The 15,990-nt window shown below is 54.7% G+C and overlaps 2 protein-coding genes across 9 annotated transcripts; both read right to left on the reverse strand.

Annotated features, from left to right (window-relative positions):
• Positions 1-207: 207 nt before the first annotated feature.
• LOC115338193 (zinc finger protein 345-like) lies at positions 208-15,629 on the reverse strand. Of its 6 annotated transcripts, none has more exons than XM_030006658.1 (3): positions 15,458-15,629; positions 7,061-8,634; positions 208-1,932 (listed from the first exon to the last, which is right to left on the reverse strand). In XM_030006658.1, exons 1-3 carry the CDS (start codon positions 15,618-15,620, stop codon positions 1,090-1,092), a joined length of 2,580 nt encoding a protein of 859 aa, XP_029862518.1. In that variant the 5' UTR covers positions 15,621-15,629; the 3' UTR covers positions 208-1,089. The 6 variants fall into 6 exon arrangements, with proteins under 6 accessions (XP_029862518.1, XP_029862516.1, XP_029862515.1 ...); XM_030006656.1 differs by lacking the exons at positions 208-1,932; positions 15,458-15,629 and adding exons at positions 8,921-8,994; positions 9,293-9,455 and having other exon boundaries at positions 6,909-8,631; XM_030006655.2 differs by lacking the exons at positions 208-1,932; positions 15,458-15,629 and adding an exon at positions 9,305-9,445 and having other exon boundaries at positions 6,909-8,633.
• LOC115338196 (zinc finger protein 160-like) lies at positions 10,237-15,556 on the reverse strand. Of its 3 annotated transcripts, none has more exons than XM_030006667.2 (3): positions 15,445-15,556; positions 12,625-13,205; positions 10,237-12,120 (listed from the first exon to the last, which is right to left on the reverse strand). In XM_030006667.2, the coding sequence occupies exons 2-3, from the start codon at positions 13,160-13,162 to the stop codon at positions 11,420-11,422; spliced, it is 1,239 nt and encodes a 412-aa protein (XP_029862527.1). In that variant the 5' UTR covers positions 13,163-13,205; positions 15,445-15,556; the 3' UTR covers positions 10,237-11,419. The 3 variants fall into 3 exon arrangements, with proteins under 3 accessions (XP_029862527.1, XP_029862528.1, XP_029862526.1); XM_030006668.2 differs by lacking the exon at positions 15,445-15,556 and adding an exon at positions 13,999-14,023; XM_030006666.2 differs by lacking the exon at positions 15,445-15,556 and adding an exon at positions 13,676-13,778.
• Positions 15,630-15,990: the final 361 nt, after the last annotated feature.

The raw sequence follows: 15,990 nt of genomic DNA on the forward strand, positions 1-15,990 counted from the left end.
TGTGTGGGTGGAAGAGCCTTTTTTGGAGGGGAAAACTTAAAAAATTCCCCAATTTTGGGGGGCTGGGAGCATCTTCTGCACCCAGAGTGTGAGGGCACCCCCCCCCCCCCAGGAAGTGCCTGCAGGGGTGGTGGGCCTGGGGTGGAGACCCTGGAGCTGGGATCGGGCTTTCCATCCCTCTCCATTTCCCTTGGACAAGGACGAAGGTTCAAACCAAACCATGGATGAGGTTTATTTGGCGCCGATGGTCATAGGGGTGCAGCATCCTTCCAAAACATGGACACCACAAGCCCATGTGTCCTTCTCACCCTCCACCCATCCATGGAGTTGTCCCACCACTCCCATCCTTTCAGCACCATTAGGAAAATTCAACCCTAGAGATGGCCAAGCCCCAGCCTGGATGAAAACGAGGTGGTGTGGGTTCAACAAGGCCATACCAAGGCGGTGAGTGAAGAAAAAGTTTATTGCAGCTGAGTTCTTGTTTATTTTTGGCAGCACAAAGGGAGTGAGAGTAGGACGTGGAGTTGGGCTGTGCCCATCTCCATCCCTAAGATGTTGCAGGAGCCTCTTCTGAAGCCCTTTGGACAATTCAAGAGTTTAGTCATCCAAAGATGAACCGTAGATGGGCAGGACAGAGGTTGCATGATGCTACCGAATAACATCATGTGAAAAAAAACCCAAACCTGTAAATGAGGAAGAACTCAGCCTGGTGTGTCCCAACAGGGTTGTGGGACCGTTTCCACCCCACTTCTTCCTTCCCGAAGAAGCTGAGTCCCAAGTAGTGTCTTCAAAATCTTGGTCTGTGCCCAAATCCATTCACCATTTGGCTGTGGAAGAAGCCCGCGGTCCATATGGTGTTGCTTGATGCCACCAGAAGAAATTATTGGCCCAAGCAGATGTGACTTTTTAGAGTCTAAAGCCAATGAGTCCACTCTTCCTAATGAATTTCTGCCATTGGTCTGCATCCCACAGCTGAGCCCATCTCAGCAAATGGATGTTCCTACCTGCATTCATCCGGGTCCCTATGGGGAACCAGGAAGATGTGGGGACCACCAGCCAGGTCTCTACCCAACATGGGTCACGAGGTCTCTACCCAACATGGGTCCTTCGATGGGTAATGAAGTTTGAACAGCGGATAAAGCTCTTCCCGCAGTCGGGGCACTCATAGGGCTTCCCTTCCCGGTGGGTCCTTTGGTGTTTAATCAAGGCAGAACTCACGGTGAAGCTCCTACCGCACTCAGGACACTCGTAGGGCTTCTCCCCGGTATGGATGCGTTGGTGGGTCATCAGGTTGGAGCTGCGGTTGAAGCTCTTCCCGCAGTCAGTGCAGCGGTAGGGTCTCTCACCCGTATGTGTCCGCTGATGCCTAATGAGGTCCGAGCTGTTCCTAAACCACTTCCCACAGTCAACACATCTGTAGGGCTTCTCCCCGGTGTGGACACGCTGGTGGATGATGAGGCTGGAGCTCTGGCTGAACGTCTTCTCACACTCCTCGCACTTATAGGGTCTCTCCCCGGTGTGGATCTTCTGGTGGCGGATCAGGTAGGAGCTGACGCTGAAGCTCTTCCCGCACTCTGGGCACTTGTAGGGTCTTTCCCCAGTGTGGGTGCGTTGGTGGGACGTGAGGTTGGAGCTCTGGTTGAAGCCCTTGCCGCAATCAGGGCATTTGTAGGGCTTCTCACCGGTGTGCAAGCGTTGGTGGGTGATGAGAGTGGAGCTGTCGCTGAAGCTTTTCCCGCAGTCAGGACACTTGTAGGGCTTCTCCCCGGTGTGCAGACGTTGATGGGTGATGAGGTGGGAGCTACGGCTGAAGCTCTTCCCGCACTCCAAGCACTTGTAGGGCTTCTCGCCGGCGTGCAACCGCTGGTGGACCACCAGGTTCGAGCTACGGCTGAAGCTCCGGCCGCATTCCTCGCAGATAGTCGGTCTTTCCTCCTCTGAGCTTCGTGGGGTGGGTTTGCAACCTCTCCCCGTGGGGCATCTTCTTGGCTTTTCCTCCCCGTTGACCTCCTGCTCCATGGAGCCCTTCAAAACAGCCTCTTCCGCAAGGTTCTGCTGGTGGGGTTTCTCCTCCGTGTTCTCCGTCCCCATCTCATCGCCTGCCGGAGGAAGGAACAAGGAGAGGAAGGGGATTTGCATCCGTGCCAGAGGGAAAGGGAAGGAGATCCTCCCAGATCCATCTCCGGGAAGATGGCGTCAGCAGCGGCACTGTCCTACAGCCAGAAGCGATGCTTGGCTGGAGGACGGAGGAGGAGAGAGGATGAAAGGTCGAGCAAATTCCTCCTCACCTGCCTGGGTATCTCGTAGCATGTCCTCTTCCTCGCGGCCTCCTCCTCAATCTGGCCAAGGTTTGGGAACGGGAAATCCTGTTTTGGGGGGGGGGTGAACAAGCTGTGAGTGCGTTCCCTGGTTTGGGTTGTGGGTTGCTCCTGCCCAAGTCCATCCCTACCGGGAAGTCAACCACCAAGATCTTTTGCGCATAAAACCCTCAAGATACAGCCCATAAACCCCTCCAAAATGCAGCCCATAAAGCCCTCCAAAACACCAAGATACAGCCCAGAAAACCCTCCAAAACACCAAAATGCAGCCCATAAACCCCTCCAAAACACCAAAATAGAGCCAAGACGTGGGGCCAGCGTTATAAATACAAAGCTCCAACCTCAGAAGGGAGGTGGAGGAGAAATAAAGAGGTTGTCCTGCTTGGGAAATATGGTTATGGGAAGAGAAGGACCAGCGTCATGTCCCTACAAACCCTGTCCCACCGGAGCCGGAGAGAGGACAAGGACAAGGGCAAGGTCAGCGATGTCCCTGGCTAAGGCTCAGCCCCCCAAAATCACTCGCTTTCAGCCCAAAAAACCACCCGACGCAGCACCCAGATGCGAGTGAGAAAGAACCGGGACTGCGATGGACCACCCGGTTCGACCTTGAAGGGTGGGGGTCTGCAACCAGCCCCCCCCCCCCCCCCAGGCCATTGCACACCCCCTGTGTTGCACAAGGGGAAACTGAGGCAGGGACCACCAACACCCCCCCCCCCCCCCCCCCCAAAAGGGCTCCCATAGGGTTGGGGAAAAAAAAGAGCTCTGCGACCACCCCCTTCCCTGTTACCTGGGGGGGGGGCAGAGCAGATCTTGAGCAGGGGGGTGATGCTCCTGCCCGCCCCCCCCCCCCCCCGCCTCCGCCGGTACCGGGCGATCGCTGCGGGGCTGCGGGTTGACAATGGAGGAGGCGGCGGCGGTGCCTGACCCAGGAAGGCCAACCCCTCAACGGGGGGGGGGGCACACACCGCATCCCCCCCATCCCCAGCGGCCGGGGCCCTCTGCCGGCAGCAGACACCGGGGGGGGTGTCGTGTCCTCCCCCCCCAAAAAAACCCAAAACCTCCCGGCACGCCCCCCCACCCCCAATATCCGCCCCCCCCCCCCCCGGGATATTTGTGGCTCAGCTCTGGAGTCCTACAAGCTGCAAATGTTACCCCCACCACCAAAAAAACACCACCTCCCTGGGACACCACCCCCCCCAATATCCCCCCCATCCAAGAGATATTTGTGGCTCAGCTCTGGAGTCCTGCAAGCTGCAAACATCCCCCCCCACCCCCCCAAAAAAACCCCCACCTTCCAGGGACCCCCCAACGGCCCCCCCCATGGGATATTTGTGGCTCAGCTCTGGAGTCCTACAAGCTGCAAATGTTCCCCCCCCCCCCCCCAAAAAACCCCCACCTCCCTGGGACACCCCCCCCCCCCAATATGCCCCCCATCCAAGAGATATTTGTGGCTCAACTCTGGAGTCCTGCAGGCTCCAAACATCCCCCCCCCCCAAAAAAACCCCACCTCCCAGGGACACACCCCCCCCCCCCCCCCCCCGGGATATTTGTGGCTCAGCTCTGGAGTCCTGCAAGCTGCAAACACCCCGCCCCCCCCCCCCCCAAAAAAAAAAAAAAACCACCTTCCAGGGACCCCCCCAACAGCCCCCCCCCCATGGGATATTTGCAGCTCAGCCCTGGAGTCCTGCAGGCTCCCCCCCCCCCCCAAAAAAAACCACCCCACCTCCCAGGGACCCCCGCCCCATGGGATATTTTTGGCTCAGCTCTGGAATCCTGCAAGCTGCAAACATCCCCCCCCCCCCCCCAAAAAAAAACAAAACCACCTCCCAGGGACCCCCCCAGCCCCACAGGCTGAGAACTGGCCGCTCATCACAGCAATGAGCTCAATCACCCCCTGCGCTGGGGACAAAGCCCTACCTGGCCTTTGGGACCAATCCTGGCCACCCCCCCATCCCCAAATCCCCCCCGCCCTTTACCACATCCTCATCCCACTTCACTATCCCTGTGCCCCCTAAAATTACTCATTAATGACCCACAGCAATTAAAAAGCTCTTTAGGAAGACACCCGAACTTTAGGAATAAACCCTTCTTTTCAGAATAATTGTGCAAAGAGTAGTACAATTTTCTGGATGGAAGCAACAGTAAATCCAGTAATTCACTAATGCTGGGATGAATTTAATTCTAATATACATATTTCATATATATATATATATATATATATATATATAAAAAAGAATAATTAAGGGGCTTGGAACATTTCAAATTTCCTGATCAGACCATCCCCTTTTTAGCATTGAGTGCAAGCATCCTCTGGACTAATAACCGACCGTAACAGTCGGAGACCATCCTAAAATGGTCTATTTTGACTATTTTTTTGAACATATTCTGGAATTTGTCTGATTTTTCTGGTATCAGGGTGGCAGTTACTCAAGTCAAAGGTGTATTATGATTTAAATTATACTAAGGTTTATTGTGCCTACTGCTTTGCCTGTTTTGATCGCTGATTTGAGTGTTTATGCTGCAAAAAAAGTGTTTGATTGATTAGATAGAAATTTGTACCGAGAAGGGTAGGGATGATGTGGTAGAGCGTAGAGTTAGCTGATAGTGCTCGATAAGCACTAATTTGGGGCAGTATAGTTAAAATCGCATCCAGATTGGGTAGTAAAGATACAAATAGGTAGATTAATATTTGTAGCGTGGCTATAAAAAGTCAATATATAGAAAATAACACAAAGATTATAAACATAAAGAGCCGGTCCCAGCATAGAGGAGCATCATCTCGGTGGGTTCATGGCGGTGTGATGGGAAGTGACTCCCCCAAAGGAATTAAGACACCAATTAGGGGTTCTGTCATGGTTTAACCCCAGCCAGTAAATAAGGACCACGTGGCCACTCACTCACCCAGTAGGATGGGGGAGAGAATTGGGGAAAAAAAAGGTAAAACTCGTGGGTTGAGATACGAACAGTTTAATAGAACAGAAAAAAAGAAACTAATAATGATAACAACAACAATAATAAAATGACAATAGTAATAATAAAAGGATTGGAAGATACAAGTGATGCACAATGCAACTGTTCACCACCTGCCGACAAACGCCCAGTTAGTTCCCGAGCAGCGATCTGCCCCCCCCCAGCCCCACCCCCCCCAGTTTATATACTGGGTGTGACATCACACGGTATGGAATACCCCGTTGGCCACTTTGGCTCAGCTGTCCTGGCTGTGTCCCCTCCCAACTTCTTGTGTCCCTCCAGCCTTCTTGCTGGCTGGGCAGGAGAAGCTGGAAAATCCTTGACGTCGTATAAACACTATTGAGCAAGAACGGAAAACATCAGTGCATTATCAACATTCTTCTCAGACTGAACCCAAAACATAACGCTATACCAGCTACTAGAAAGAAAATTAACTCTATCCCAGCTGAAACCAGGACAGGTTCAGAAGGAATTCCCTTAACCCACGGACCCCACTCCTGGCTCTGGGATGCAATCTTCAGGCATCTCCCGATGGCCGTCCTTTCAATCCTTGCCGGGGCTGTTGTCCACAAGATGGACTGTGGATCTGCCTTGGTGTAGACCCAAAGATGCGATGGGGTAGGTTTGTTCAGAAGCAGCATCTCATGCAGTCAAGCTACGTCCACATTTCCATCATAAGTAAAGTTTCCCTAAGTGCCACCAGGCTTGTAGGTGACATTCGGTGGCATCATCCCAGGCAACTTCACAAATTTCAGCAAGTAGGCTTCGAGTGTCACCTTCTCTTGAGGTTTCAGCTTGAATCCACCAGTGGGTCTGAAGGCAACTCAAAGCCAAGGAAACTTGCCCATGGGTTACCCCTAAGGCATTTAGTAATAATGTGGTCATCGTAAATTGGATGTTCTCATTAAGGGACAGTGTTTGGGTCAACCACAGTCCCATTCCCAACTTAAGTAACGATGATTGTAAGGGAATACAAAGATTTCACAGCAAGGTAGTCATTGCCTCTAGCTTATTGACCAGGACTTTGGCATCAATACCATCAAGCACTCCTATGCCAGTCCCCAAAAAGGAGGGGTCCCTGCATGGACGCAAGTTGAGCTGAGGTAGAACATCACTACGGAGCCAGGCTAGCCATCCCTCATCAATGGTAAACGAGAAGGTGGATTTAGTCTGGATGTATTTGTTAATACTGCTCGCTCAACCCGTTTTAAGGACCAGCCGGGATCCAAAAGTAGTTGCTGAGTATGATTTTTTCCGAATCACCTAGGGACCTACTTCAGTAAAAATGGGGGATGAAGTCAAGGGTGAGTTGAGAAGGATGGTAGGAGGGTTGGTTGTGATGAATTTGGGAGGAGACGGACTTGGAGATGAGGGAATGATATTAAATTTAAAAGCAAGAGCCATCAGAGCCTTAGCCCAAAGGCACTCAATGTCAACAGGGTGAGAAGAATAAGGGTCATGCTATAAAAAGATTGACATAGGAACCCTGTGTCATCAGTAATTCACTAATACTGGGCTCAAACTGGTATCTGGGTGTGCAAAGACTTACACAACCATGGTTATCAGGCAGGACATGGGTCACATCTTCTTTGGAAGAGTAACTTGGACCAGTTGATGGGCTCAGGGTATCTCAAATTCTTTTATTGTTGAGCTGTGGAAGCACCATCTGGACTCGTTAATTCATCATCACATCCCACCTCTGCTCCTGCTCTGTGCTGGGTCTTTCCTTTCCGCACATGGTGCTCGGACACATCACGCAAAGCGACTCCAGCCCTGGTCCTCCTGTGAATCTCCTGGTGCCTCGTACAGTGGGAGGCTTGGCGGAAGGTTTTGTTGCAGATGGGGCAGGTGTAGGGTTTTTCTCCCGTGTGGATTCGTTGGTGGGTGACGAGGAGAAAATTAGAGTGGAAATTTTTCCCGCAGTCAGAGCATCTGTAAGGTCTCCCCTCGGTGTGGAACCGCTGATGCTTCAGGAGAGCTGCAATGGCACCGAAACATTCCTCACAACTGGGACACTTATAGGGTTTCTCCTCAGTGTGGCTCCTCTGGTGTCTCCGAAGGGTTGAGCCATCGTTGTAGCACTTCTCACAGTTGGGACACTTGAAGGGTCTCTCCCCCGTATGGATTCGTTGGTGTTTCAGTAGGGTTGCACTGTGGCTGAAGGTCTTCTCACACTTGGAGCATCTATAGGGTCGCTCTCCGACGTGGGTAGCCCGGTGAAGGACCAGAGCTGACTTTGCATAGAAGCTCTTACTACAGTAGGGGCATTTATAACGTCCCTCCCCGGCGTGGGCTCCCTGAGATGCCCTCTGCTTCTTTTCCATGTGGATCTTCTTGTGTTTGATGAGTCCAGAGCTGTCTGTGTAGCTTTGCCCGCAATCCATACATTTGTACGGTCTCTCCCCGGTGTGGCTTCGCTGGTGTCTCGTGAGGTGGGAGCTCAAGCGAAAGCTTTTATCGCAGTTGAGACAGTTGTAGGGTTTCTCCCCGGTGTGGATTCTCCGATGGGCGAGGAGGTCTGAACTCATGATGAAGCCCTTCCCGCATTCAGGGCACTTGTAGGGTTTCTCCCCGGTGTGGACCCGCTGGTGAACGATAAGGGTGGATCTCCGGTTGAAGACCTTCCTGCATACCGAGCACTTGAACGGCTTCTCTCCCGTATGGATCCGCTGATGAATGGCCAGGTACCGTCTCAAGCTGAAGTTCTTCCCGCATGCAAGACACCGAAAAGGGTTGTCTACGCTATGGGTGGCTTCGTGGGCCTGTAAATACGCACTCAACCGAAAAGTCTTTCCGCAAACGAGGCAGACATAGTGTTTCTCCCTGGTGTGGATCTTCCGATGGGTGCTAAGGGTGGAGGTGAGACGGAAACGCTTCCCGCAGTCCGAGCACTTATAGGGTTTCTCACCCGTATGGATCCGTTGATGCTTGTTGAGAGCTGACCCAACTCGGAAACCCTTCCCGCACTCGTGGCAGGTGAAGGGCTTTTCGCCGGTGTGGATGCGCTGGTGGGGGATGAGGAAGGACCTCCGACTGAAGAGCTTCCCACAGTCGGGACAGCTATAGGGTGCCTCGTAGGTGGCCCCACTCTTGCTGCAGCTATAGGGTTTCTTCGTTGCACGGCTCCCACGGCGGGCTTGCAGCCGTCCACCCTTCCGCGGTGATGGGCGTCCATGGACGGCCTTACTTGGTTCTTCAGGGGCTTGTTGTGGTTGACTCTCACAGTCGTGCTGCACCATTGGGTTTAGCTCTTGGGGAATGTCCACCTCAAATGGGTCGCAAAACAGCTCAGATCCTTCTGGTTCCTCCAGACTCTTTTCCTTCCCATCCGCCATCCCGTCAGCTGTAGGAAAAAAGATCCCAAGCCCTGGTGAGGGAAATGCCTTTGCCAAAGTTTCCGTGAAGGTTTAAAGCTCTGATGCCCACATCTAGCCTACTCAACAGCTCCAGTGGTACCACGGGGTGGTGGTGACCCCAGGCTACAACCCCACACCGATGCAGCTCACAGGGCGTGAGGACACAGGAAAAAAACATGGGAAAGGGATCTATAGAGGGTTACCAGACAAAGAAGGTCCATGTGGACCTCTCGACTGAGGAGGATGATCGTGTCCTTCTCCTCCCCTGCTGCCCACCTGCCCAAGGGGCTTCTCCTCCGTGCCACCCTTTTCCACATCCAGACCCCCCCACCTTGCTCCACCGGGAAGACCTGGAGAAGAAAGAGGATGCTGTGATGGAGTCCCACGGTCAGTCGCACCCCACGGGTGGGATGGGACCGACCACCACCTCACCCCGTGTCCCAAAGCATCATCAACCACCGGCATCCATCTGGACCTGGGGGCAGGACCCATGTGTCGGGCGGGACCCAACCACCACCCCCCCTCCCCACAGCTGCATCCCAGCCCCCCCCCGGGACCCTCAGCCCCACGGCACAGCCCGGGGACTCTCCGGGGGGGAGCGGGGCAGAGAGGGGCTGGGGCTGCCCCGGGCCCCCCCTCCCCGGTTACCTGCGGGGTGCGGCGGGGGCAGAGCCCGGGCGGGGGGCGATGCTCCCGGGGGGGGGACACACGGGGGGGATGCGGGGCGCTCGGTGGTCCCCGGGGAGGCGGCTCCTCGTGTGAGCCAGATGCGGTGAAGCCTTCCTCCTCTTCCTCCTCCTCTTCCTGCTCCTGCTCCTCCTCCATCCCTCCTCCTGCTCCTGCCGGTCCCTCCTCCATCCCTCCTCCTCCTCCTCTATCCCTCCTCTTCCTGCTCCTGCTCCTCCTCCATCCCTCCTCCTGCTCCTCCTCCTCCTCCATCCCTCCTCCTGCTCCTGCTCCTCCTCCATCCCTCCTCCTGCTCCTGCTCCATCCCTCCTCCTCCTCCTCTATCCCTCCTCTTCCTGCTCCTGCTCCTCCTCCATCCCTCCTCCTCCTCCATCCTCAAACGCTCCTCCTCTTCCTGCTCCTCCTCCTCCTCCATGCCTCCTCCTCCATCCCACCTCCTTCTCCATCCCTCCTATTCCTACTCTTGCTCCTCCTCCATCCCTCCTCCTCCTCCTCCTCCCTCCCTCCTCCTCCTCCTCCTCCTCCATCCCTCCTCCACTCGGGACCCGCGCCCACCCTTGGTCCCCACTTCCCCCCCCCCCCCCCCAAAAAAAAAACCAACCCAAACGGATCGCATCCCCCGGGAGGGCCCGGGATGGAGCTGGGTCAGGATGGGGCAGAGCTGGGCTCTTGGCTGCTCCCACCCACTGGGTGAACCCGGGAAGGGGAAAAGAAGGGTAAAAGGGAGAAAACGCGTGAGTGGAGATAAAAAGAGTTTAATAAGAGAAAGGAGGAGAAGGAGAAGGAAAGGGAAAAGAAGAGATGAGAAGGAGAGGGAGAAGAAGGAAGAGAAGGGATGAGAAGGAGAAGGAGAAGAAGGAGAAAAGAAGGAGGAGAAGGAGAGGAAGAAGGAGAAAAGGAGAAGGAGGAGAAGGAGAGGAAGAAGGAGAAAAGGAGAAGGAGAAGAGAGGAGAAGAAGGAGAAGAGAGGAGAAGAAGGAGAAGGAGAAGGAAGAGGTATGATGGAAACGCCATCACTCGCCACCTCCCAGCCAGTTCCTGACCAAAATCTGGCCAACTCCCTCCCCCAAACTCCCTTCTCTCCATTTTATTGCTGAGCACAACACGATACAGAGAGGACTATCGCTTTGGTTGGGTCAGGTCATCTGCCTGGCTGTGTGCCCCCCAGATCTCTTGTGCCTCTCCCTAATGTATTCACTGTTAAATGAACAGAACACGATTTGAAAGACACTATGAGCAAAATCCACAATATTTGATACAAACTTCAAAAAAAGAAGAGGTATTCCACTACCCGAGACTTTTTGCCATGGTTTCCCCCATCAGCACTACCTCCTTCCTCAGGGTAAAATAGTCCCCGAGCCATCGGTGAGAGCAGCTTATCCCTCTGCCATCACGGTCCAGTATCCCTGTATCCCACCAGGAAGCATGAAAGCCTCAGCCTTGGTGAGCACCATCATGGAAGTTCATCTGGAGAGTTTGTAATCAGGTAATAACTAACGGTACGGGCTCTCAACGAAGGAAGTGATGAACAGGAAGAGATAAACACATTAACAGCAAACCAAATAAAATACAACACAACGGTCACAGCTTGTAACATGAGATGCCAACCAACATCCCACCAAAACGTCGTACCAAGGCTATCCAGCAGTTTGTTCAACCTTGGGTCTTGTTAATGACCCCGCTGGCTAACGAGACTATACAATCCCTTTGGACTCATGGGAGCACCTTGGTTTTGCCAGGAAGGCAGCGTTTCTTCTACATCTCCTTTCCCTGGACCCACAAGTCCCCGTGGAGATGCTGCGGCTCTCGGATGTGATGGTCGCACGTGCTGGGATGAAGGAAAAGCCACGTTGTCCATGTACCCAAGGCACCTGCTGGTAAATCTCCTCCTCCTTTTCATCTGCGTGCAGGCACTCACATTTAAAAGCAGCGGGGCTCACACAACCACTTATCCCCCCCCGAAGAAAACCTTGGTGGGGCATTAGCACCGCCAGCTATCTCTGAATTTGCCCCTCCAAGATCACGAGGCTCATGGGATGAGACCAAACGGGTGGAAGTCCCTGCCTAGGGAGGCAACAACCCCCTAATTTCATGACATGTCCCCCCCTGGAGAAGCTCCCTGGCCCACCGGCACCTCCTCCAAGTGGGTCCTCTGATGGAGAAGACACTCGGTGCCCACGCTGAATGACTTCCCGCAGACCACGCATGCATAGGAGCTCTCCTGCGTGTGGTTCTGCTGGTGTGTGGCAAGGTGGGAGCTGGTCCGAAAGGTTTTCTGGCATTGCTGGCAGCTGTACGGCATCTCCCCAGTGTGGATCCGCTGGTGCAAGATAAGTTTATGCTTCTGAGTAAAGGATTTCTCGCAATCAGAGCAGGAAAAAGGTTTTTCTCCAGTGTGGGTCCTCCGATGCCCGGAAAGGCTCGAGTTTCGGGTGAAGCACTCCCCGCACTCGGGGCACTCGTACGGTCTCTCTCCCTTATGGATCCTGTGGTGGGTGACGAGGTTGGAGAAGTCATTGAAGGTCTTCCCACAATCTGGGCACTTGTAGGGTCGTTCTCCCGTGTGATTTCTTTGGTGGCGTCTCAGGCTGTTTCTCCAGCAGAAGGTCTTCCCGCACTCTGGGCATTTATGGGTCTTCGGCTTAGCATGGGTCACCGGCTTGCTCGTGGCTGCGTGGGTGTTCTTCATGCCCCCGCCTTGTCTCATCAGTGTCTGCTCCTTCTTGCTCTCCAATTTCTCCCCCAGCACCTGGGGTGGTTTTCCTGGCTTCAGCTGGGAGCTCTCGGTGCCTGCTCGAGAAAGACAAAGCCATTGCACCAACAGGACCTCCACAACCAGGGATGGAAGAGAAACCCAAGTATCTGTTGGGGTAACGCAAGCTGGGAAGACCTGGGGGCAGTGGGTTGCAGTGCTGGAGGATGGGTGAAGAGAGGCCACAAATGAACCTGTCCAAAAATGACCGTGGGAAATGTTCTTGGAGACCACCTGCTATCACCAAGACTGACTCATGAACCCTCCTACATGGAGGAGTTTATTCCAGTGCAGCTCCATTAGTTGGAGGCCTCCAGCCAAACCTCCTGCTCTGAGCAGGACTATTCCCACCGATAGTTCAATTCAACCTGGGGACAGAGCAAATCCATCCCCAGGAACATCTCGCACCCCATCATTACTGCCACGCTAGGAGCAGGAATCCCAACACGGCCCCACCACATGCTTCTCCAGACCATCCCCACCCACAGGATGGTCCACCAGGGCATGGGACATCTCACACTAAGCCCCCTCCAAGGACTCACCATTGTGGAGGACTTGCTCATGCTTCCTGAGGTGAGACCTCTTCCGGAAGGTCTTCTCGCAGTGCGAGCAGGGGTACGGTCTCTCTCCCGTGTGGATGCGTTGGTGGGTAATGAGGTCCGAGCGCCAGGAGAAGCGTTTCCCGCACGTGGTGCAGAGAAAGGGCTTCTCCCTGGTGTGTGTCCTCCAGTGACGCAGGAGGACCACGCTCTGCGTGAAGCTCTTCCCACAATCCAGGCACTTGAAGGGCTTCTCTCCCGTGTGGATCCGTCGGTGACGGGTCAGGCTGCTCCCCCAGGTGAAGATCTTCTTGCAGTCCCCACACTTGTACACCTTCTGTGTGGAGCTACTCCTTGGTTGGGTTGCGTCTTCTTGAAGCTCTTCAGCATACGTCCCTTTGAAAGAGCATTTTCGGGGTCTTCTCGGTACTTGGCTACCTTCCTTGTCATCTGGCTGATGCTGAACATCGTGGTCCATGTCCACCTTGGGGCTCTGCGGCTCCTCTCTGGGGCCTTCCAGCATCACCCTGTGCTCTTCCATGGGCTGGGACTCCTTCTTCTTCTTCCACTGTCTGTCCCGTCACCTGTTGGGACACCAAAGGGGGTCATCTGATGTCTGTTAAGGGATATTAAGAGCAGCCACCTCCTCCATCCAGCCAGCAGCCCCCACCCAGTACCACCCACTATGGTGCTGCCCAGCTGCTGGAGCCCTTCTAGCAAGACTTCCACCCACTCCAGTACCTGTACTGGGATCCCAGCTTGCTCCAGTAGCAGAGCAGGGGTGTTGACACCCCCAGTCTGACTCCTGTAGATGACCCCAAACCCGCTCACACCAGTCCTGCCAGTAGCTAACACTGGGTCCAGAAATAGTTAAGAAAAAGACTGAATAACGAAGACAGGACCAACTGTGATGACCGATGTGTAGACCAACCCCCTTGTACCTTGCCACCAGCCCCTTTTACACCCTTTTTTGGCCTGGCCCCCACTTTTCTCCTCTCTGCCCCCCTTCCCCTCCTCCGTACGCACAGTCCCCCCTCCAGCGTTGCATCCTTACCAGCTGCAAAGCTCTTGGTGCAACTTCAGAGTTCTACTGGTGGGTAGAAGACCACCCATTAACATGACCAGTGAGATTTGTTTCTGGTTATTGTCTTCGTTAATGCTAATTGGGCAGTGTTTTGGGTTTGTGTGGGAGGGTTTTGGTAAAGAGGGAGGGGGCTACCCGGGTGGCTCCTGTGGGAAGCTGCTAGAAGCTTCCCTGGCTCCAAGTCCGACCCGCCTCTGGTCAAGGCCGACCCAATCAGCAACAGCAGCGAAGGTGCGCTGGAGGAGGGGATGCCACTGCAGCCCATGAAGTTGAACGGTGGAGCAGATGCCCACCTGGAGGACCCCACGCCAGAGCGGGTGGATGCCCCCGAAGATGGCTGTGACTCCATGGGAAAGCCTGCGCTGGAGCAGTCTGTGCCTGAAGGACTGCAGCCCGTGGAAAGGACCCATGCCGGAGCAGTCTGTGAAGGACTGTCTCCTGTGGGAGGGACCCCACACCGGAGCAGGGGAAGAGTGAGGTGTCCTCCCCCTGAGGAGGAAGGAGCCGCAGAGCCAAGGTGGGATGAACTGACCCCAACCCCCATTTCCCATCCCCCTACACCACCTGGGGGCAGGAGGGAGAGAAAATTGGAGTGGAGTTAAGACCGGGATTGTGTTTTGAGACCTGGTTTTACTTCTCATTATCCTGTTTTGATCTGATTGATAACAAACTAAATTGATTTTGGGTTTTTTCACCCAAGTTGAGCCTGGTTTTTGCCCGTGACCATCACTGGTGAGTGATCCCTCCCTGTCCTTGTCTCGACCCACGAGCTTTTCCTTCTCTTTTCTCCTCCCCATCCCACCGGGCAGGAGAAGTGAGCGATGGCCTCATGGTGCTTTATTGCTGGCTGGGCTGAAACCACGACACGCGGTCACTTGCACACCACGGGTGGGACGGGACCGACCACCACCTCACCGTGTGTCCCAAAGCATCATCAACTACCGGCATCCATCTGGACCTGGTGACGGTGTAGTCATACATTTGAGTTATGGCCTAAACCGTGGTGATACCGCTCAATTTAGGGTTAAACACAATGTGTTGTCCTTTAAGGAGGACCATTACTCAATAGCTTCACTGTTCAAGCCTGATTACTTTGTATGAATTATTCAGGTTTTGCTATCGACTACGCCCTTGAAGAAGAAACTAAAGACAGATAAAAAAGGAACATCCTGCCCCAGAACGATTGCCAAGGTGTGAACTAAGGGAAAGGTAAAGGCGGCAGCTGGAGATCACAACCACCGACTCAATTCTAGGCTGGAAGAACTTGCCCCCCCACACACACCTGCAAGGAGCATGCATGCTAATTTACATAGCGAGCGAGGCTAATTTAAATATAACTGGCCAATAGTGGATGAGACGGTGACTGCTAACCAATGAACGGGAATTCAAGCGGGTTTTTACTAATCATGTAAGAGAATAAATCCCTTGTCGTTCTTCGGTGTGGTGTGCCAGCTTTCTGGAATTCCCACCCGGCACCCACCTCTGCGCAGAGATGAAATAAAGAAATCTCTCGGCTCTGGGTGCAAGATCGGCTCATTGCACACCGGGTACCAAACCCCGTTTGGGGGGGGACAGCAGGACCCATGTGTCGGGCGGGACCCAACCACCACCCCCCCGCCCCACAGCCGCATCCCAGCCCCCCCCGGGACCCTCAGCCCCACGGCACAGCCCGGGGACTCTCCGGGGGGAGCGGGGCAGAGAGGGGCTGGGGCTGCCCCGGGCCCCCCCTCCCCGGTTACCTGCGGGGTGCGGCGGGGGCAGAGCCCGGGCGGGGGGCGATGCTCCCGGGGGGGGACACACGGGGGGGATGCGGGGCGCTCGGTGGTCCCCGGGGAGGCGGCTCCTCGTGTGAGCCGGATGCGGTGAAGCCTTCCTCCTCTTCCTCCTCCTCTTCCTGCTCCTGCTCCTCCTCCATCCCTCCTCCTCCTCCATCCCCCCTCCTCCTCCATCCTTAACTCGTCCTTCATCCCCCCTCCTCCTCCATCCCTCCTCCTCCTCCTCCTCCATCCCTCCTCCACTCGGGACCCGCGCCCACCCTTGGTCCCCACTTCCCCCCCCCCCAAAAAAACCAACCCAAACGGATCGCATCCCCCGGGAGGGCCCGGGATGGAGCCGGGTCAGGATGGGGCAGAGCTGGGCTCTTGGCTGCTCCCACCCACTGGGTGAACCCGGGAAGGGGAAAAGAAGGGTAAAAGGGAGAAAACGCGTGAGTGGAGATAAAAAGAATTTAATAAGAGAAAGGAGGAGAAGGAGAAGGAGAAGAGGGAGAAGAGAAGAAGGAGGAG

The sequence above is a fragment of the Aquila chrysaetos genome, unplaced genomic scaffold (assembly GCF_900496995.4).
Source record: "Aquila chrysaetos chrysaetos unplaced genomic scaffold, bAquChr1.4, whole genome shotgun sequence".
Classification (NCBI taxonomy): Eukaryota; Metazoa; Chordata; class Aves; order Accipitriformes; family Accipitridae; genus Aquila; species Aquila chrysaetos.